The sequence below is a fragment of the Nuphar pumila genome, chromosome 14 (genome assembly GCF_984573655.1).
Source record: "Nuphar pumila chromosome 14, dmNupPumi1.hap1.1, whole genome shotgun sequence".
Lineage (NCBI taxonomy): Eukaryota > Viridiplantae > Streptophyta > Magnoliopsida > Nymphaeales > Nymphaeaceae > Nuphar > Nuphar pumila.
Window position 1 is genome coordinate 85,210,380 of NC_143262.1, and position 23,248 is coordinate 85,233,627.

General features: G+C 36.4%; 1 protein-coding gene across 1 annotated transcript; it reads left to right on the forward strand.

The window, feature by feature from the left end:
• The first annotated feature begins 9,216 nt into the window (after positions 1-9,216).
• Positions 9,217-17,717, forward strand: LOC149817206 (putative NAD kinase 2, chloroplastic). The gene is made up of 8 exons (XM_089986614.1): positions 9,217-9,503; positions 10,183-12,093; positions 14,183-14,304; positions 14,387-14,528; positions 14,611-14,835; positions 14,998-15,072; positions 16,330-16,431; positions 17,367-17,717. The coding sequence occupies exons 1-8, from the start codon at positions 9,279-9,281 to the stop codon at positions 17,568-17,570; spliced, it is 3,006 nt and encodes a 1,001-aa protein (XP_089842740.1). The 5' UTR covers positions 9,217-9,278; the 3' UTR covers positions 17,571-17,717.
• The last annotated feature ends 5,531 nt before the right edge of the window (positions 17,718-23,248 follow it).

Below are 23,248 nucleotides of genomic sequence, written 5' to 3' on the forward strand. Positions count from 1 at the left end.
ATAGATTGATTGCAAACCTGACCTGATGCCAACCTACTAGGTGTTGCACACGAAGTCTCGGAGAGCCTTGTAGCGTGCCAATGGTGGAATTTAGCCCATGACACTAGGTGATTTATGGTCCCAACTTGTCAACTTGGGGCCAAGATCCACCCCAATTCTGGTCCTGTTGTTGATGAAGTCCAAAATGTCTTTAAATGGTTACTCACCTAGGCTTCCAACAGGTTGGACCCAAACAATTGAGATCTATGCCAGCTGGTGGGTCTGCAATATTTTCCAGAGTTTTCATAGTTGATTGTTCATTCCCAACCAATACATGGATCGAACCTGGGTCTATTCAATTACAGTCGGATCTGCATTTGAATTCAGTACTCTAACCTAGTGGTTTGGATCATTGACGCCCGTATAGAGGGGTGTATGATGGATAAGATATCCGTCCCAAAACCTGTCCAAATAACAAATGGACAAGTTTATGTTGTGTTGGGTCAACACAAGGAACACACACACATGCACGCACTCACACACACACTTTTTTTTCCAAGGCTCCAAAAAGAACACCTATGGACGATATTTTTACAATATCATGATATTTTCAAAATCCGGTTTAATTTAAAAGGATGCCATGTTTTCAAAATTCCACCTGTTTTAAAAATATCACATATTTATTGCAATGCAAATGTGATAAAGCACTTTTTTATAATTTCTGTATTTATTTTACTGCCTAATAAATGTAATTTTCATTAAAATTTATTATATCTACCAATAGCAATGTTGCTAAAATCGGTTCGCTATGTGAATCGGTTTCTTGAAAAAATGAAAAAAAACTGAATTGAATCGATCAACTTTCACCATCAAATGACGTGCGTCATTTGAAAATAAAAAATATTAAAAATATATTAAAAGAATTTAAACCCCTTTAAATAATATAAAAAACTGAATTGAATCGGCCCTTTTAGAATCGCTTGAAGCCCATTCGGACTGATTTTAATAGGTATGTCAACTGGTTGGATTCGGGTGGAAAAAGCTAAAACTGAATCGGATCCGACCTAATCGGATACGGATTCAGACTTAGAGTTGGGTTGGAAAAGATAAAATAGAATACAGGTCCTACTAGTCTAAAACCTGATATTTACACTTAATCGGATTCGGTTCATAGCCAGATTTGGGTTTTAATCAGATTTGGATTCAGATTCCAATGAAAAATAATACCAAATCCAATTAATCAGATTTGGAATTGGATTTGATATCGGGTTGCATCCGACCCGTTGACATCCCTAGATTTTAATAACATTGGCCAATAGTTTTCTTTAGATTTCCCCAACAAACAAACATTTTAATTTGCCGCAAGATTTTCCTCACCAAGACTTTTCCCACTGACTTTTTTTTTCCTTTTATTTTCCAGTGATTAATTTGGTTTTGTAGAAGACATGGAAAATCCATGCCTACAGTTAAAATCTTTTTATTATTTTTTTTGAAAGGCAAGCTGGGGTTAGGCAGACCCTTTTTATTATTTTTTTTTGAAAGGCAAGCTGGGGTTAGGCAGACCCCTCCCAGTTATACAGCTATACCATTTGGTTTTGAACCTGCAACATCCCAACACAAGGTGACATGCACTAGCAGTTCCTACCAGATAAGCTGAGCTCCTGTTGGTCCTACACTTAATATTGTATCCATTTGTCATGGCCCTCTTATAACCGCATCAAAGAGGGCCACAGTCGGACCTGAATTGGGTTGGATCTAGTAGGAGTATGTCTGGTTCCAATCTCTACTAGGACTGGAAGATGTCAAAGCTCAGATACAACTGGGCCTGTCGGTTTAGGATCTGGACACCAGAAGGGAAAAAAATCCTTTCTAGCCACTATGCATGTGAAAATGTAACTTAAATTCAATAGGGAATGTGGGTCCAAATCTAGACCCGTATTCCCGGTATTCAATGTGTGGATCATTCAGATCTCAGAACAACCTCTTGAGAACATTGATACTTAGACCTTAGTGACAAATATCGTGAGATTTATGAAAAACTTGGGATAATATGTCGAGAAACTGCCTGAAAGTTTAAACGGAAATTTCTCATGAAAATTTTGAAATATTGCGAGATTTATGAAAAACATAAATACCACGATTTAAATGTGATATTTACATTTTAAATGGCTATTTATCATAAAAATTAATGTATTTTTATTTAAATAATTTTTATAAATAATTTATTAAAAAATAATTTATTAAAAAATAATTTATTAAAAAATAATTTATTAAAAAATAATTTTATAATTTATTTGTTATTGATGAGATTTTGCCAAAAAATGCGAGATTTATGAAACTTTTTCAAATTCTCACGAGTTTTTGAAAAACGACATTTTGCCGTTTTTAACGTTTGTCACTATGACTTAGGCCCCAACCATCGACAAGGTGCGTTTGGATACTTTGGAGGAGAATTCTAATGGAGAAAAGAATTCTCAATTCAATGAAATATCAAAAAGGGAATTCTCAATCTCTATATTTCTAGCGTTTGGATAACTTGGGTGTACCATTCATTTTCTTTGAGAATTCTTATTTTATTATTTTGTTTTATCATGAAACTAACGTAAACATTATCATTTTTCTGGATTGGGGTAGACAAAAAATAAGGTATACTAGTAGGGATGCAAACGGATGAGAATTAGTTTCAATCTGTACATTACTGGATCTTACTTGATCTCATCTTGCCTAATTAGATTTGGTTTAGGAGTTAAAAAACAAATATCGAATTTGATTGTAAAACCTCCTCCAACGTAAATAAAAAGAAAAAAAAAGAAAGTGGTTCCCCATTTGGGGGAACCGCCTCCCCCTCAAACCGCCCAAGGGGGTGAGGATAAACCTCACACCCCATAATCCGCAGGAGGGGGTGAGGCTTATCCTCACCCTGTGTGGCTCTCGCGCAACCTCCTCCTCCACTCAACAAGATAAAGCGACAGAGAGCGAGGGGGAGAAGGAAATCAACAAAAAAAAAATTATGGGGCTTACTGGATTTTGGCGTCGATGACTCAGGTAATAGGCCCCTCCTTCTTCTTCGTTTTCCCCTTTCTTTTCCCCGTGAGTTGAGGGTCGACAACCATAGTTGTCAGTGAGCTACAAAAAAAAAAGAAAAAAAAAGAAACATGAATTGAGAGAGAGAGAGAGAGGTGGCCGGCCCCTCTGCCACAAGGAGGAAGGAGGGAGAGGGCTGACCCCTCTGCATATGTGAAAACGAAAGCGGCTCTACCGCTTTCGCTTTTAGTCTTTTTAGCAGGGGACTGGGTTGGTCCAGGTGTGACCTGGATCGAACATGATCAGTCTGGGCGCGACCCAGAAAAAAAATGGTTGGTCAAACCTGTTTAGGTTAAGTCGATTCAGACTAAACCGGTATGAACCAAACCAGTTTAAGTCAAATCGGGTCAGACCAAACCGGTTCAGGTTTGAGCCAGTCTGAGTCGGGTCTCAGATCCATATTGGTTTGATCTGGACTAGAACGAATCTAGATCCAGTCTGTTCAAGTCAATCTGGACAGATCCAAATAGAACTGAATCCAGAGAGATATGGGTCTGGATCTAGACTGACTGTTCTAGAATCATAACAAAATTGGATCTGGTTCAGATCAGTTCTGAATCTGAATCAGAACCGGGTCTCGGTCCAATCCGACAATTTTAGATCCAGATCAGAACTCAATATAGATCCAATCAGACAATTCTGGATCTAGATTAGTAAGAGGTCTGGATCCAGTTAGGCAATTTTTGGATCTAGATAAAAAATTGACCTGAATCGGGTTGTGAGTTATTTTTGAATTATGAAAATAATTTCAAAATAACCAAAATGCCCTTGTGAATATCCAAAATCCATTTTGGTAAATTGGGCATAACTTCACACTCTGAACTCAGAATCAAGTGAGGTTTGATGCGTTGGACTCGTATCATAAAAAAGAATCTGCTTGTTTATTGGTTTTGGTTAAATTAGAGACACAAAAATTAAGGTCTCATGAGTCAATTTGAGAGAGGTATTTTGATAATTTTGTTAAAATATATGAAGTTTTGTGCATTAATATGAATATAATGGTATAATGACTAGATCCTACTGTTAGACAATCTTGAGACTCGATTGCGACTAGAACACACTATCTGTACTCGAGGTAAGAGATATTATAAATAATTTTAGATTTGAATAAACTTTTTTACGTTGCATGTTGTTATAAATTAATATGATTAGCATGATAGATTTGAAGTGTGAAAATAATATGCATAAATTGACCATGCATGATATTATGAGATGATAGCATACATATGTTAATTATGAAATACATGTTAGTTGTTATATGTCATGCATCTTAGAAAAATTATTTTATTATAACATATCTATGTGATAAACTGTTAATGACATGCATTCTGATAAGTTTGTGTTTAGACTTGACTCTTATTTTTATTCTATTCATGTTGCATAAATGAATATATGTATAACCCCTTAAATGCCGGAAGTGATGACCTGTGGTAAGGGTTACCTGATTTGCGGTCAGAGTGCAACCACCATGAAGAGTATGCCACTGATGTGGAGATCATACATCATTGTGTGCTTATTATGAAATAAGTGTGAGTCGTAATATCATCCTGAGATTAAAGAATGAGATATGTCATGATCATCTTACGATATCACTCATGAAAGAATGAGTGAAATATGAGTTTGAAAATATGGGTTTATGTATTGAACTTAACCTATGACTTAGGGTTACACTCAGACAGTGTTTGAAGACTCTAGACGACCATGGATGGTTGAGAACCATCATGGTTAGGATATAACATAAACCATACCGAGATTGAGATTGAGCCTGACCTCCCGGCGGGGTCTCCTTTTTGTTTCACTGCAGTGTCTGGTGATTCAGAGACCACTGAGAGTGTATGATTCATTGTCTGGCCAACATATAGAATTGTGGTACTCTACGTGGGTTGCTACACCCATAGACGACTATGACCTGTATAACCAACCTAGGAGTAGTGTGGCGTGATAGAGTATTTAAGAGTGTATTGGAGGATAATTAAAACATACAAAATTATGTGATGTGTCGAAAACTAAACTCAGACTAGGTGCTTAAAGTTCACTACATTTGTAAGTTTAAGTATTATTTGCTTATAAATATTTTTTACTGGGTTGTAGACTCACCTCCTTATTTAATTACAATTGTAGGTTTCAAGCACACTAGCACAGACAAGACTTGATCAACTACTTTTTCGGCAGAACACTTGTTAGTTTTTACTTTCTTGTCATTGAACATTTGTGTAATTGTTATCTTCTTTTGTTATAAATGATGAACAATGTAAATAAAATGAGTTATTGGAAGATAATGAAAAAAAATTTACTCATGATTTCTCTGTGTGAACTCTATACACTTTGCCTTTGAAAAGTAATACCAATCGAACTCAGACTCCCAAGGTCCCAGATCGGAGTGTTTCATCGATAGTGATCATAAGTACGACAAGAAGAGCCAGGGCGGTTAGGTCTATGATCCAAGGGGTGTTTTTTCCATGTAAATATAAAAAAAACATGCTTGATTATCAAGTGCACAAGATGCACATGTGAGTTTTGAGAATGCACCAAGCTTTTCCTCATGCCCATATAAGTTTCCACCAACCCTAGTAACAAAATGACAAGCTTTCCCTCTGAAGAAAAGCTTGGTGCATGGGCCGGATTTGGGTCAAGGTTTTAAGTTTAGGCCCATTAGCTACCAGGCTAAAACCCAACCCATTATATATGTCGCTCGGGTCTCTGTTGGCCCACAGGCTACAAGGCCGGCCAAACGAGCTTGAGTTATTTATTAAATTTTAATAATATAAAATTTTAAAAAATTAATTAATTGTATAGTAACTTGGTAGCTATTATTATTTACCTAATTAATTGTATTAATTTTGTGAAGAAGATAATCAGTTGGGTACATAAAAACTTGCTAATTATTTATTATTTACCTAATTAGTTGGGTTTGAGTCAGGCCCGACTGGATTCACATTGGCCCATTGGGCCAATAAGCCGGGTCATGGGCTGCTCTTCAAACTCGAGCTCATTAAGAATTGGGCCATCACCGGGCCCGACACGCCCTATGCCCACCCGACCCTACTTACATGACTTTATCTGCTAAGTGCCAAATGGTACTAGTTGTCATCCTATCCTATGCAAGACAATGTCCAACATGAGAAAACTTTTTTTTATTTGTTTTTTTCACTTTGCAGATCTTCACATGGATATGTTTTATCTTGTCCAGTGGTCATTAGCACTAGAGAAGGGGATGAGATGTAGGTCATACTTATTGCACTGTTTGTCACTTGTTAGATCACGTCCTTGTTTTATAATTCTCAAATGTTTTTCTTACTCTAAAAGTACACAAGAGATTGGAGATGGATCCTAATACTTGATCCAATGAATTGCGTATTCAAATCTAATCAAGAAAAGCATGCTTTGGGGCAGGATATTGACCCAATGTATCCGATCCATGCTTAGTGTATAGTTAGAAAACAAATTTGTTACTATGTCTAGACTGGTTATTAATTAGAGATATCAATGAATTCGATTTTATTCGATAACCAACTGATCGAATTTTATTATGTTTAGTTGCATTTGGTAAGCCAAAATCGTATCTGATTAATCGCATGCAAATATGGTTTTGATTTTTTGTTACCAACTCTGACAAATATCAGAATTTGATTAATATCCAAATCTGTTTATATGTAAAAAAAAGAGATCTTGTAGGAGCGTTTCACCATCCAAATCTGAATCGATCTTGCCAACATCTGATTAGTTGAATATAATATTGACCACATCTGATCTGAATCTGAACCCTTCACATCCCTAGTTTTAATATATATAGATCCATCTAAGTGGATTGGATTCTAGATATCTGTTGAAGTGTTAAGAAGAATCAATAATCTGGATCCTGAGATTGGATCTACCTAATGATATCCACCCAGAGTTCTATAATATTGTCAGTTTGAAATTGACAGGTGGAAGCTGGGATCACATTACTTGGCATCTATTTTTTAGATGGACCCAAGAAGGGTTATTCATTTTGACACAACACAAAGGTAGGGATGGCAGTGGGGCGGGGGACAAGGTCTCCACCCCCGCCCCGCCTCAAGATTTTATCCTCCACCTCCGCCTCCGCCTCCATCCCCGACGGGGATGGATTTTATCCTCCACCCCCGCCTTCATCCCTGTTTCATGTCCTCCATCCCCGGTTCAAACGGGGATGAGGCGGGGCGGGGCGGGGCGGGGCGGGGCGGGGATATTGCGGGGAAAAGTGGTCGGGGCGGGGATGAGGCGGGGATCGTGGCGGGGCGGGGAAAAGTGCACGTCCTTCCCCGCCTCCACCCCCGGACGGGAATGGATTTTAATCTTCGTCCCCGCCTCCATCCCCGTTTCATACCCTTCATCCCCGGTCCAAACGGGGAGAGGCGGGGCGGGACCCCGCTTTCCCCCGGTCCACTGCCATCCCTACACAAAGGGCATAATTATACCCGTTGGACCCAAAGGAATGGCCGCAATTCTTGCATGATCCACTAACCACAAAAATATCGTCCACAAACACAAAATTTTAAACAAGAAAAACCTAGAGCACACGTTTTGGAATCTTAATTATACCAACAATATATATATATATATATATATATATATATATATATATATATATATATATATATATATATTAGAAACATATCCTAAGTTTTTTTCTTGGGTATTATAAAGAAACCCCAAATATTGTTCCCTGGATAAACCAACTATTTTTTAAGATTTACAAATTACCACTGGAATGATATACCATGCATGTCCTTTGATAAAGCCAGAACCAAGAACACCAAAGGTATGTTTGGTTGTGTTTTTGAAAAGTGAAAATACCTTTTAAAAGAGATTCACTTTTAAAATCTAATGAGATTTCATTAAAGTGAATTTTACCATATTCACTTTCTAAATCTAATTAGTTTTTTTTAGGGAAAGAAAAACACTTAATTAAAACCTCATGAAACGTTACATGGTAGTGGCAGTGTGACAAATATCACGAGATTTATGAAAATCTCACGATAATATTGCGAGAAATTGCCTGAAAGTTTAAAACGACAATTTCTCACAAGATTTTCAAAATATTGCAAGATTTATGAAAAAAAACATAAATACCGTGATTTAAACATGATATTTACGTTTTAAACTGCTATTTATCACAAAAAAATCCTATATTTATATTTTTAAATAATTTGTATTAATATTTTCTTATAAAAAATAATTTATATATTTTTTATTGCCAAGATTTTGCCGAAAAAAATGCGAGATTTATGGAATTTTTTCAATTTCTCCCGAGTTTTTTGAAAAATGAGAAATTGCTGATAAAAACTTTTGTCACTATGGGTAGTGGTACAAGAGTTAGTTAAGACAACTTGATCACTAGCTAGTGACTTCTAAATTAGGGCTCTAACCTTCAAAATTGACTAGGGAGCTAGGCTTTTGACTAACTACCATGGCCCCAAAAACCAACCTACTTCTTGTTGGGCAATGAAATAAAAGTCTGGTGGATCAAGATCGGGCATCTGGTCCATAAAGTTTGTTTGGGGTCAGATTTGAAACAATTAGAGAATTGTCATGGGTTAGGAAAGGAGAGGCACTAGTGCAAACTCATTACAACTATTATCTGTTTTTTGTGGACCAACATGGAGCTCACTAGACCAATTCAAAGCAAGTAGCCCCATTTATCCATCTAACCCAGCTTGACTTTGACCGAATTGTGAATCGGTCCACCACATAATCCATACAGGCCACACAAGAAAAAAGGTCAATGGAGGCTCAAATAGGTGATCCGTCTCTTCTGGACCAACTTCAAATTCGATGGAATGGTTTGAGGCAAGAAGCTCAATTTCATCGTAGAACCCAGCTCGGTTCGGCCAGGTTACAAATTGGTTAATGACAATACCTACAAAGGCTAAAGAAAAAAAAAGGTCAATGGAGACTGGGACCAGACCTATGCTCAGTCATAATGCACCACCAACCATCTTGGTCCTTGACCAAGGTGAATGGCGTTTTCGTAATATTTAAAAAAACTATTTTTAAGCTTGAGAGAAAAACTTTTATCCATAAAAAGAACGACCGAACCACTGATAAAACTCTTGCCTGTGGAAAAAAAAAAAGAATAATTAGGAAAAAAAAGAAAAAACAGGATCTAATTGACGAGTAGATCTACTACCCACCAGATTTCTCCCAAAATTAATCGAATTTGCTCTCGTTTCTTCTCTCTCCTCTTCTTGCCAATGTTGGCATCCAGAGTCTCCCCCGCTTCTTTCTACTGCTTTCTTCGTCTCAGGAGCGTCCGGGTTACCGTTGAGTTGAACTATGGCTCCTTCATGTTCCCGGCCGCCGGAAAATCGAATAAACCGGCGTTTATCCGATGGAGAAAAGGTGGGTATCGGCTAAAATCGACCGATGAATCAGGGGTGTCGGGTTCCGTCTCTTCTCATTTGTATTTGGACACCCAGGTAAAGATTTTACTTATCTCTGCACTTTTTGAAAAAAATTTCCGGAAATTTTCGTGATTTTTTCTTGTGGTTTGCTTAATTCTCGTTTTTTATGAAGATGAGTGTTGATGTTCTCGTGGATATAATAAATTGTGTCGTTCTTTATGAGTTTTGAGCTCGTGATGACGGGTAAATCTGTTCGTTTCCATGGTTATTGCACTATTTGTTCATAGTCGGTTCAGGAAAAGAATTTATTGAAACATAGTTTTGATTCTTTGGTTCTAATGTAATGTTTGTTTGGTACTCTAAAAAAGTACTGGTTGATGTTTGTGTTTACCTATATGGCGTTCTTTCAACCTTCGGAGGGTTTAACTTTTTGACGTGTTCTCGTAACTTTCTGAGGATCTCAACTTAGTTTTCATGTTGCTGCTGCCTTCATTTCTGAGATGCAAGGAATCGATTATTTTTTATGTCAAACTGTTAGTCATCGTTCTGTATGAATCATCTGTAAGCAGTCATATATTTCAATTTTTTTCGCTCATTATTTATTTATAAGGCAATTACAGTTAGTTCTCATGTTGTTTTAGTACTTAATTTGCTTGGGCCACAATAAACTCTTGTTTTGGATTTTATGTTTCTACAAATGTCTATTGATATGGATGGACTTGTCAATTAAAAACTTCTTTTGTATGCCATACAGAATTTTTACTCTCCAGACTTTTCCCAATTACTATGGGTTGGCCCTCTTCCTGGGGATCTTGCTGAAGTTGAGGCATACTGTAGAATATTTAGAGCAGCAGAGCAGCTTCATAGCGCTATAATGGAAATTTTATGCAATCCAGAAACAGGAGAATGTGCTGTTTCTTATAAGACTGCATCTAAAGATTTGCAGTCGCTGGAAGAGAATATTGCAGTTGCTCTAGGATGCATGGCGGCACTGCTTAACAGGGCAAGAGAGGATGTTCTTGCTGGAAGATCTTCTGTCATGATGTTGTTTCAAGGTGCAGATGTGGATGTATTGGATGGTAATCCTCCACCTCTTGCAAGGTTCAGAGACGAAATGAAAAAGTGTAGCAAGAATTTGCAGGAAACTCTTGAGCACTATTTTTCAGCTTTTGATAATCGGAGTGACTATATATGGAGGAAATTGCAGAGGTTGAAGAATGTTTGCTATGATGCAGGATTCCCACGGGTGGATGATTTCCCTTGCCAAGCATTATTTGCAAATTGGACCCCTGTATATTTATCTGCTAGGAAGGAGGATATTGTTGTTAAAGAGTCTGAAGTATCTTTTTGGAAAGGTGGTCAGGTAACAGATGAAGGCTTGAAGTGGCTAATAGACAAGGGATTTAAGATAATTGTAGATCTTAGGGCAGAGGACGTGAGGGATGATAATTATCAAGCTTCTCTGGATCTTGCTGTTTTGTGTGGAAAAATTAAGCTGGTGAAGTTTCCTGTTGAAGTTGGAAATGCACCCTCAATGGATCAGGTTGAGGAGTTTGCGTCTTTAGTGTCAGATTCCAATATCAGGCCACTTTATCTTCATAGTCAAGAAGGAGTTTGGCGAACTGCTGCTATGGTCTCAAGATGGAAGCAGTATACTACTCGGTCTACTTCATCTTTTCATAGTCCCACCTCAACTCCATTGTCAAATAGTGAGACAATTGAGAGGTCAAACGTGCACAGTGAAAATGTTACTCCTGGAGAAGGCCTGGGAAACATGATAGAATCAGAAAATGGTTCAATGCAGAAGCATTTAGAAACCACTTCGGTTTCCACAGAAATTTCCCCAGAACAAATATCTCTTGCCCATGACTGTCAGAGTGAAAATGGGAAAGTTGATGGTTACACCAATGGATCTGTTAGTGGAACAGACACTATTGGTACCAAAGGTAATGAGAAATATTTGTGCGAAATTGATCCACTTAAGACTCAGGTTCCATCTTGTAATATTTTCTCGAAAAGAGAAATGACTGATTTTCTCAAGAGTAGAAAAGTATCACCTAAAACCTTTCTTGATCTCCAAAAGAACAGGTTTGATACATGGTCTTTTTCAAGAATTAATCGTACACGTAGAAAAAGCCAGAGTCATTTGCGGCATGTCAAACCTGAGGCTTCAAATGGCACTGTTGGAGATATTAATTTGTCTTCTGATCTTAATGGTGTTTATAACAGCACAGGAAAGGACCCGAGTATTAATGGTTCTGCTTCTTATGAGGGAAATGGCCGTGTTAATACCGAGCAAAGGATCTCTGGCATAGTAATAGATGATCCGAGAAAGGGTATAGCATCAGTTGCATCAAGAGGCCAAACTGAAAATGGAGCTAATTCATCCATAGCATCATCATCAAAAATTAATGGTTTGGATCTTGTTGATGGGAATATGTGTGCTTCAACAACTGGAGTTGTAAGGGTTCAGTCAAGAAAGAAGGCAGAGATGTTCCTGGTTCGTACCGATGGGTTCTCTTGCACAAGGGAAAAGGTGACCGAATCATCACTAGCCTTTACACATCCTAGCACCCAGCAACAGATGCTTATGTGGAAATCATCTCCAAAGACTGTTTTGTTGTTGAAGAAGTTGGGGGATGAGCTCATGGAGGAAGCCAAAGAGGTAAGCTCAACCTTCTAGTTATATGAGCTTCTAGGTGGGTGTTTATAGCGTTTATTATTTTTGAAGGTGCTGAATTGGAGTACCTTTGCCTGTTAGTGATATCAATAGAGCTGGTTTATAGTTTTGAATATGTAAGAATGGATATGAGATAAGGCCACTATCATGTTCAATGCCAACTGCCAATTACTTTGGAAGTTGGTGGTTGAGAATTCAACTGAAATGATTGATGCAGATATCTACCTATGATAGTGTTTTCATCAACTTATAATGAGAAGTTGTGGGTCATGACTGTTGTCATTGCTGTTGATAAAAGGAGCTATTGGCTCAGATGACACCAGGCTAAGAATGGCTTGTTTTCATCAACTTATAACAAGTCGTGGGTCATGACTTTGTTATCACTGCTGTTGGTAAAAGGAGTTAAAGTTATGTGAAGGTTGACCTATTTACTCCTTTTTCAGGTTACCATGCAAAAATCTAGTTTCTTTGTGTAATTTACAGGCCAGCGCATATAACTTCAGATGATATAGTAATCTTAATATCTGTCTTTTTGATAATGCCACTACTGAGTTCTGTTACCATATCCTTGGCTGAGTTGAGCCCTTTGGCAATCTTTATATCATCCACACCAGCCTTCTGTTTTCTTTTGTACAGTCATTTCATCATTTGAAACTTGCTGCATTCATGCCAAGAGGATCGCCAGTCTCTCGAAAATGAACACCATAATGGGACACATTTATAATGACTTAGTGCTGAACCAAGAGAATATACTGATGTCACCAAATATACATTTGTCACCCCTAGAGTGAATAATTACCAAGAATAGAATCTACTTGGAAGGGAATAGAAACATAAATAAATGACTAGTGAATAAACCAAGAACTATCAAATTAGTCAAACAAATACAATAATAAGATTCTACTGATCCTTGAACTACAGTAGGGTGATGTTCATGCCAAGATTCTTAGAAAACAACCACATTCCCTCTCTTCTACATGCGAAAACTGTAATTTGATTGAAGTACACTTAGGAATACGATCTGATTATATTCTGAATCATAAAAATGTAGAGAAGTTAGTGTTTATAAGATTGTTTCTAATTGAGCTTTATAATGATAATGGAACTAAAGGCCTAGTTAGGGCAAAAAATTATTGGAGAGAAGTGACGATTGAGAAAGAGAACTGAAAATAATAGTTGAAGAGAGCTGTAAAAAATGTAAGAGGTCACTATTAGGGAACAGGTTCAATGTTTAATAAAGAATTTTTGTTTCTTGAGGATAGAAACTTTAAGATGCATTTATGGATGATTTTACAGGGGCGTCACTTACAATAAGTCAGATGTTTTGTTATAATGTTTGTACTCTTCAATGCTTGGAGAGTACTAAAAATGCTTTCAAGGGGCAACTTTGTCCTTGTTTGTTGTATACATTAGAGATTCTTCTCTGATTTTGTTTTTGTTGACCTTCAGCAACTTGTCAACTAATCAGTTGTCAGCTCATCTTAATCCTTTGGGTGTAGCATTTTGAAACTGAATATAATGAAAATTTCCTCAGAACTTTTATGTTCAGCATCAAAACTGTATATTACTAAACATACACTTGTCTTCTGTGATTATACTCCTTGCATTCTGATTTAACACGTGCAGCCTTGGGATCTATCAACTATGCTTAGCTCTTTAGCAGTTCATGTACTGGTGATGGTGAGCTCAGCCACTCAACATCTAAACTAAACCACTCATAGTTTTAAGACTCAATTCATATGCACAATATCAAGTTGCTACATCTTGCTGCAGAATCTTCCTGTCATATGCTGCATGCTATTAACATCTAATTTAGGATGGTGTACCAATTTATTGATTGAAGACTAATATTAGATAAAACCTAATTTTAGCCTTGACACAGAGTCACTTGTTGACATCTGCTTTACAGTTTTTGCTCCTAGAGATCTGTTTGTGCTCATCCAAAGAATGGGTTCATTTTGACTTTGCAAAAAAATGCATAGCATCCTTACTATGAACATTATTCTATGGAGTATGGAACTGTTTGATTCTTTTGTTGGTTATCTAATTTTAGCTCTATCCTTCTAATTTTTAGGTGGCATCTTTTCTGCACTATCAAGAGAAAATGAATGTTCTTGTGGAACCTGATCTGCATGATATATTTGCAAGAATCTCTGGATTTGGGTTTATTCAGACCTTTTATATCCAAGATACCAGGTGTAAAAACTATTCTTGCAAAAATTGACTTTGTTCTTGTATTGAAGGCAGTGTGAAAATAATTGTTGTAACTTTGATGCAGTGACCTTCATGAGAGAGTTGATTTTGTTGCCTGCCTGGGGGGTGATGGGGTTATACTGCATGCGTCCAATTTATTCAGGGGTGCTGTTCCTCCTGTGGTCTCATTTAATCTTGGCTCCCTTGGATTTCTTACATCACATACTGTAGGTTCCATAGTTTCATTTCTCAGTCAAATCTTTTTATTCTAGAATTTCAATCTTAGTATGATATTATTTGGATGTACAGTTTGAAGCTTACAGGCAGGACTTGAGGGCAATTATACATGGAAACCACACAATGGAAGGAGTTTATATTACTCTTAGAATGCGGCTTAGATGCGAGATTTTTCGAAATGGTAAAGCTATGCCTGGAAAAGTATTTGATGTCCTGAATGAAGTTGTTGTGGATCGTGGTTCTAATCCATACCTGTCTAAAATTGAATGTTATGAACATAACAGGCTTATAACTAAAGTAAGTAGCTGATTTTCTTGGTCAAGCTAATCCTTGTTTTACACCATATTCTTTTTGCTTTGTGGAATAATTTTGCACACATAGGATTTCTGGATTTTACTCTTGGCTTCTTTTACATGGACTATTGTATTTTATATTTTGCATTTGACTGCTTTTTCCCAGGTGCAAGCTGATGGAGTCATTGTAGCCACGCCAACTGGGAGTACTGCTTACTCTACAGCAGCAGGAGGTTCTATGGTGAGGATCCTATCAAAATTTTGATTATTTTCTTTGGATTCTAGGTTGGAAAGCACCTAATTCAAGTTTGTATATTTACTGGCAACAGTAGAATTGGCTAAAAATGTATGATATATAAGTTAAGGTACAATGTTTCTAGTGCCTACATTTGTTCCATGATGAATGGTCATTTTCGTAAATTTGATGTTTTGTGGCACAGAAGAAGTCCCTGCTAAAACTGGCATTACATTTGGAGAAAAATACAGATGCTGGATTATTGAGAGCTTGTGAAGCTCAACTAACTCGCCATGATACTAGATATTGGTCTATGACATTCAGCTGAACAAGCATAGGACTAATTTTTCATTTTCCTTCTATATTTTCTGCAAAGTCAAAGTTAAAAAGAAATTAAAGCTGTTAGATGGCCACATTTACACGTGTTGTGGAACATGTAGGGCTCCTCTGAACCCACTGTTTGGAATTTGTTCAAACCTTACCATGATCTTCTGTTTGCTCTCAGAGGGTCTGTTTTGATTGGTGTTAAAGACCCAGTAAGCTGGCTGTACATTTTCAAAGTTTATATTTCTTAGCTGGATCTCTAGTTGGAAGTCAGTCGCAAGTTGGGAACCTCTCTCACATGACACCACACTGACATCTGATACAACTTGACTGTTCAGTAAACCGACTCTACATTTTCAAAATTTATATTTCTTAGCTGGATTTCTAGTTGGAAGTCAGTGACATGTTGGGAACCTCTCTCAGCCTTGCAGACTTATGTTCACGTGACACCACACTGACATCCAATATAACTTGACTGTTCATGGTTCAGCATGGCGAACACTTCATGAGTATTCTTTTTTTCTTTTTAATGATTTAGTATCTTTATTTTTTTTATTAATTGTTGTTTTTCTTTTATTCTGTTGGCACGGATTTATTGATATTCTTACAGTGCTTGATGCTTTACCTGGAAATTTGTAATTGTGCTTTAGGAAGTTGTAAGTTACATTGGTATATAAATACATACACAGTCACACACAGTCACACACACATATGCACATGCGCAGGGGACTGGCTGGATGACTTGCTCTATCTTCAATCTTTGTTCTAGATTTTACCTATCAAAATGTCTACTGGGCATTGGAACTTGTCACATTTCCAATTTAAGTTGATACTTTCAGAAGTTTTGATAGCTATCGGTTCTTGAGAAATGGCTATTTAAAGAGGCATCTGTGTTGTTTGTTGTCGTTCTGATTATTTAGTAATCTACTTGATATGCAGGTGCATCCGAATGTTCCATGCATGCTATTTACACCTATTTGTCCACATTCCCTGTCATTTAGGCCTGTGATACTTCCAGATTCTGCCAGACTTGAATTAAAAGTGAGTACACTGTTCATTGGATCAAACTTTCACATTTATTTCTTTGATATGCACTAGTGTTTCATTTTATTTCTCTTCAAAATGTATTAATTTTTCTCCTTGCAAATATAACTACCAGATTCTGACATATGTCGATAACTACCATGTTCTGATACCATCTATTACCTATGTGACTATGTCCATGCCTTGTCTGTATCAGTCCTGAAGAGTTTGGTGAGTTGACACAGAAGATGAGATGCTAGTTTATAGCGGATGTGATATATAAACTCTGAAATTTGTTATTTTGTTGCACAAGGCTGCTTTTTTCATCATGAATTTTCTCTAGTTGACCTTAAATAAGCTGCAAATTATGGCCTAATGGACTAAAGCACCTTGGAAAATGTAGCATGTGGTGAATATTACAAAATGTAACCAACTTTTAGAGACACATACAAGGTACACTACGTCATTCATTGTAGGCAAAAGCATGATGTTTGCAGCTTAGTAGCATGAGAGTTAGGATAATTTGCTATATTGGGACCTATTGCGGTCTTCAGATACTTATTCTAAGGTTATTGGAAGTAGCCATGCGCACTGGAAGTTGCTCCTTTTGTCCATAAATCTCTGTTATTAATCTTTACAGGGTTAGCAATTAAAGAAAACTAGAATAGTTGAGCTGCTTTTCATTTCGTTTTTGTCAGTAGAATGCACAGGTTTCCAAATGAGCTGAGCCAAGCTTGCCATGTTTGTGCTCAGCTCATTTACCTGAATGAGCTGGCTCATAGCTCTGCTCGCCGAGCTCAATTTCTGAGCCAACCCGAGTTTCTCATGAGCTGAGCTGAGCCGAATGTCCAGCTGCTCATGTCGTTTCCCAGCCGTAAGTATGGCCAATCATATAAAATTCATTTGTTGGATCTCATGCTGCACGATGTCTTACCAATGTATGGGCATTGCAGATACCTGAAGATGCACGAAGTAATGCTTGGGTTTCATTTGATGGGAAGAGAAGACAGCAGCTCTCAAGGGGTGACTCTGTTCAGATATGCATGAGTCAGCACCCATTACCAACTGTTACCAATTCCGATCAGACGGGAGACTGGTTCCATAGCTTAGTTCGCTGCCTAAACTGGAACGAGAGACTGGATCAGAAAGCCTTATAGGCTCAGATAATACTCGCCAACTTATCATCAGCTGCTGTAAATATCCTGTATATGTTTATGTAAGTATCACCAAATCATTAATTATAGTTACTCCGCTTGTATCTATAGCAGAAAAAGAAAATGAAATCACAAATGAGTTTTTTTTCCTTAGCTCTCAGTGTACACAGTTTTGATGTGTGATTCCCCTTACATTTGGTAAAGTCACTGAACTGTAAAATATGTAAAGAGCCTGTCTAAAGTTCTTGTTAAATGTTAGTTTTATAATAATCATGATATTTTATGTTTGCATCTTTTGTAATCAAGTTGCATCTTGGATTGAACCCAACCAGGAGTTCTAGGATTTCGCCTGGGTCTTGTTGAGTAGACTAGGGACGGTATGGTCTAGTAAACCCTTGTTTTTTCACTTCATTCTCAAAATAGATTGACCAGTTGTAAACATTGGATGCATTTGGTTTTGCTTTAAGATTTCACGACTTTATCCGGTAAAACTGCTACACTCCTTTAATCTTTACTCCACAAAGAGTTGGAATTTGTCATGGATCAACAAGGAGTAAAGTTCTGATGGCCCAACCTGGTAAGCTACTGGAACCCCAATTGGGTGGATCTAGGTCCAGGTTCAGGAGCTGCTATGCCAATACCGGGTCAGACTGGCATAAGTGAGTTCTAGGCCAGTGAGAAGACATAGCACTTTCATCCTAATGGAACTAGGAGGATGTTAATTCAGCAAATGACCTTGCTGTCCCTGTAAATGGTGTGTTCTTAGAAATGCCTCACAATTTGCCAAAATTCACCTAATGTCCAAAATTTTGATTTCTGACTTTTTTAGGACATTTTTGCTCCACAAATATAATACTAACTTTGCAAATCTTGTTTGAGAATGTCCCCAAAATGTGTAAACCTCTTTTTATTAAAAAAAAAAAATCATGTTCGTGGACATCCACAAATATGTGAGGACATTCACATGTAAATGTCGGAACATTTGCAAATGTGAGATTATTTAGTTAAAGGAGGTTCACAAATATATTACGACATTCACAATTCATGTTTTCAAATGTTCTCAAAATGTATAAACCTCCTTTTACTAAAATCGTGTAAGAGTCACAAATAGAATGGGTGTTCGCAAATGTATGAGATTCACATGCGAAGGTCAGGACATTTTCAAATATGAAAGTGTTTAGTTAAAAGAGGTTCACAAATATAGTATGACCTTTGCAAATCATGTTGGTTAATGATCTCAAAATGTGTGAATTTTCTTTTATTAAAATTTCATAAGGGGCATAGGTCAGAGGATGTTTGTAAATGTGTGAAGACATTTGCATGCTAAGGTCAAGATATTCGCAAATGTGAGAGTATTTAGTTAAAGGAGGTCCACAAATATAGTATGACCTTTGCAAATCATATTTGTGAATGTCCCCAAAATGTTTAAACTTTTTTTTAACTAAAAAAAAAATCATGTTTGAGGACATTCACAAATGTGTGAAGATCTTTGCATGCGAAAGTTGTGTCAATTGGATTGTACAATTTCATCTCTTTCACCTTCAGGTCCATTTCTTAAATAACCCAATTTTTGTTGTCATAGTTGATAGAAAATAAGATCTACAACATAAATCGAGTTTAAGATGACTTTGAACATTCTAAATTTATGTTTATTATGTATGCAACATTGTCCAATAGATACTTTGTCAGCTTCAAACCAAAGATAGAGCTTGTCATCAACATCCAAGCATCTACAAGCTCCTCTTGTTGCCCTTTAGTTATGAACATTTGTTGTGACTAATCAATGTTTACAAGTTAGTTGGTAGTAAAACAATAGAAACATCGATTTTGAGATTCACAAAGAAATAATAGGTAAGGTAAATGGTCATTAACAAATTATCTTATTTTTTTATGTCTCGATTATAGTTTTTTTGAGTATTTCTATAAAATTTGCTAAATGTTGCATATGTGGTACATTTATGTTAGATTCATTTGAGTATACATATAAACATAACTAAAGAACAAACAAACGAACGTGCAAACCTAACACTTAAATAACTTATCATCAAAGTATCTTCGTAAAATTCATACTCTTTCAGTTCATTGTTCTCCTAGTACATATTTTGACTTTTTTAACAAACTTGATCTCCATCAATAATTAAAATTGAATATAAACACATACATGTGAGAACTATTACTTGAAATTGAATATAAACACGTAAACATGACTCAAGACATTTACAAATACCTCAGACACCATAATTGCTTTCTTGCTTGGGGTTGGAGAACTATTATAAGTATTCATCGTAAACTACCTTAGATATACATAGAAGTCATAAGACATTAGAACAATTCATTAAAAAAGACTACATAAATACAAAGAACAAATTCATTAAATAATTGCTTATAAATACAGATTTTGCAAACCATCAATACTTTAACATACTCTCATTTGTGCTTTCGCCTGTTGTGACCAACCCCACTACAATGACTGCACTTGTATGACACATCCTTGTGTTATGTTCTACATCTTTTCTTCTTAGGGCACTCCGGTTTAGGACCCACTTTTGGTGGTAAGACAAAAAAAGGTTTATAGGAGTGACATGTGAGACATTATCCGTCATTGGCATGAATGAATAAGTATTATATGCCGCTCGATATGATTCAATAGTTTAGAACTTGTCACGGTAATCTTCTTATAAATTGCCTTCATACAAATACATGTGATCACATGTTGGCACTAAATTTCACTAACTTGTCACGTTCTACAAGGTCATGTTTATTTCTCAAGTTCAATACTATAACTATGAGATAGGTTGCGAGCTTCGTACCGATGATGGAGACAACACACTACTTGCACTTGTAGTTTTTGTGTTTCTTTCTTACTGTTATTTTTTTTACCTTAGGTACCATAATTTCTGCTATGTTTTGTTCATCATTCATTCGATTTCAGAAAGTTTCATCATCATAAGATGAAGTTTTTTAATAAAAAGAATTAGGGGCTTGTCACGTATTGTGAAAATTCACACATTGAAGCTCTCCACTATGTTAGAGGTTAAGCATCTATACCTTGTAGCTGAAAAGTGATTACTAGCCCAATGTTTCTCTTTTATATCTATGATTGCATACTTGTATGCATTTTTTTTCTCCCGAATCTTTTTAAGAAAATAATTACACTTTTGTCTTGTTGGTGGTTCGGTTGCGGTCTACCACCAAGGTTGACTGAGTGATATCCCAAATTTATGTTTAAAGTTCTCTGTCAAGTGCTTTATGCAAAATCCAATATGACAATTTGGCCATGTATGAGGAACAACATATTATAACTTTTTGTGCTTATCTGAGATAACTATCAATTTTGCTTTCAGCTTTAGGTATGTCATCATCGTAGTGTCTCAATTTAGCCTTCACATGTGCAAAAAACTATGCCCATGATTCGTTCGACTCCTTATCCATAACTGCAAATGCAACCAAAAATATCTAACCACAATGATCAATAACATGGGTGGACAACAATATACTTATGTATTTTTCTTTTAAGAATGTGGCATCTACAATAAGAAGTAGATAACATCCTTTTAAAAAACTCATCAATGCATGCATGCATGAAAGGATACTTGATTAATGTATATAAATCGATGTCACCTATTGATCTTATTGTACATCGTCGATCCTCGATCAGTCATCATCAAATGATGGCAATAAGTGGGAAGCATCCTGAAGGACTCTTCGAATGAATCATATTGTGTCACCGTAGTCAATTCCCGTCCACACCATACTTGTTTGTATGTAACCTCCACACTTTCCTTTCGACTAGTGCCATTCATGATTTTTATTTGAGTCATCTTTGGGTTATCGTGTAAGCGTTCATGAATAACACTTGAAATTCACTTAATTTTTTTCTTTCTAGTATTAGGTTGGCCATTGATCTGCCACATGTATGATTGTTTCAATACTTCTTTACTTGAAAGAACGTTGTTCCCTGCATCTTTGTGCAATGGATCATTCAGGTGTAATCAATCAAAGACTGTATTTTATTTCTCGTGCATACTACAATGGCTCTATTATTGCATTTTTTCATGAATTTTGCTTTAGAGCTATTCATGATCACATGATCTTTAAAAGATTTATGTTAGTGTTGAAGATTATTAAACTTTTTGCCGACAACTTCTCAATCGTTTGACTCTATTGATAGCTACTTGAATCGTTAACAATCAATAAGTCTTTTATTACACAACTGCTCACACAATTGAGTTACTTTTGCATCAATGATTGCCAATTTCTCCTCATTGAAAAAGAATCCATTGAGCGAGAACCTAGCAAAACCTAAATATTAGCATAAAAACATAAAGCAATTCTATTGCCCAACAAATGCTCATATAACATACTAAGGTTACTATATGTCATTAGTGCATCATTTTCAGCAGCAATTATTTATCCGAAGTCATCAGTGTCTTGGGCATCTCTTATCGTTTATGAGTCTGTCTCAATAGATATGGTATAGTCATCATCAACACTATATCTACATCATCGTTGCTGCCACTAATTGACTGGTGGGTTGCACAAAATAAATCAAAATTCATTGTTTCATCCTTTGCTTTCACATATGCAATAATCTTGCATTTTTAACTTTCAAAATTATCTATACAAATATCACATCCATCACCACACTTACATCTAAAATATAAATTTCAATGTCTAACAACTTGTACCTAGCTTTGTCTTCAGCTTTGAAAAATTGGATGTCATTCATATTGCCGTGATGACGATCACTAGCACTGGGCTACCCACGTGGTTTCACATCCTCTGTAGTGATCATCTAATTAGGTTCACTATCAATTCTTTGTGAAAGTTCCTCATTGTCTACACGTTGAACATCTATATTCCTAATCGGTTTGAGCAACTGCATGCCCTCCACGTGTATAACATTACTATCGTTCATTGTTTGAGAGAGTTTGATGTTCGATAACATACTGAGCTCAATAGATTGTGCTTGAGATAAATGCACATTCTTCATAAAATTCACGACATTGATAAATCAATTTCTTTTACATCTCTTCCAAGTGCTTCTTGTTGCACTATGCAAACCATTACTTAAATGTTACAACTAAATAACATTACTTTTACATCATCATTTTTTCGATATTAATTTACGTTGTTAATATATTGTTAAAACTTGCAAAACCACCTCACTTATGAGCTCATTGGTGTAAAAACCCGACGTCACGAGAGAGTACACCCAATTTTTTTCTTTTGGCAAGGGATGCACATATGTGTGTTTCAAACTTGTGATGGCGCCGCACCCTTCGTGAGTCACCCTTAATAGATGAGCGGTGGGCCAAATATGGTTTCTTTTTTCTTTTGTAAGCAAGCTAGGAGATAACCCCCTCGGGATTCGAACGAAACACTCTTCTGTTGTGATTACGAGATCCAATCGTCCAACTATCTCATTCATCCCTGCTTTTCTTTCATGGTTGATGGTACTTTTCATCTAATATACATACATGAAGTTTCTAATGATCTTAACTGGCATGAAGAGAAAATAGTAATTATATAAAAATTATTCTTTTAATTTTACAACAATTAAAATTATCATGTTTTCAAAAACTGTTAATCCTGAAAAACATGATATTATCAAAAGATCACATATTTTAAAAATATTGTGTTTTTATCATGATATTATTATGTTATTAACGAGATATTTG

Excerpts from the sequence above, each read along its gene's own strand:
- LOC149817206 (XM_089986614.1), top strand. The coding sequence starts at position 9,279 with ATGTTGGCATCCAGAGTCTCCCCCGCTTCTTTCTACTGCTTTCTTCGT. Across the intron at positions 14,836-14,997 it reads ATAACAGGCTTATAACTAAA|GTGCAAGCTGATGGAGTCAT; the intron begins GTAAGTAGCTGA and ends GCTTTTTCCCAG. Across the intron at positions 16,432-17,366 it reads CTGCCAGACTTGAATTAAAA|ATACCTGAAGATGCACGAAG; the intron begins GTGAGTACACTG and ends TGGGCATTGCAG.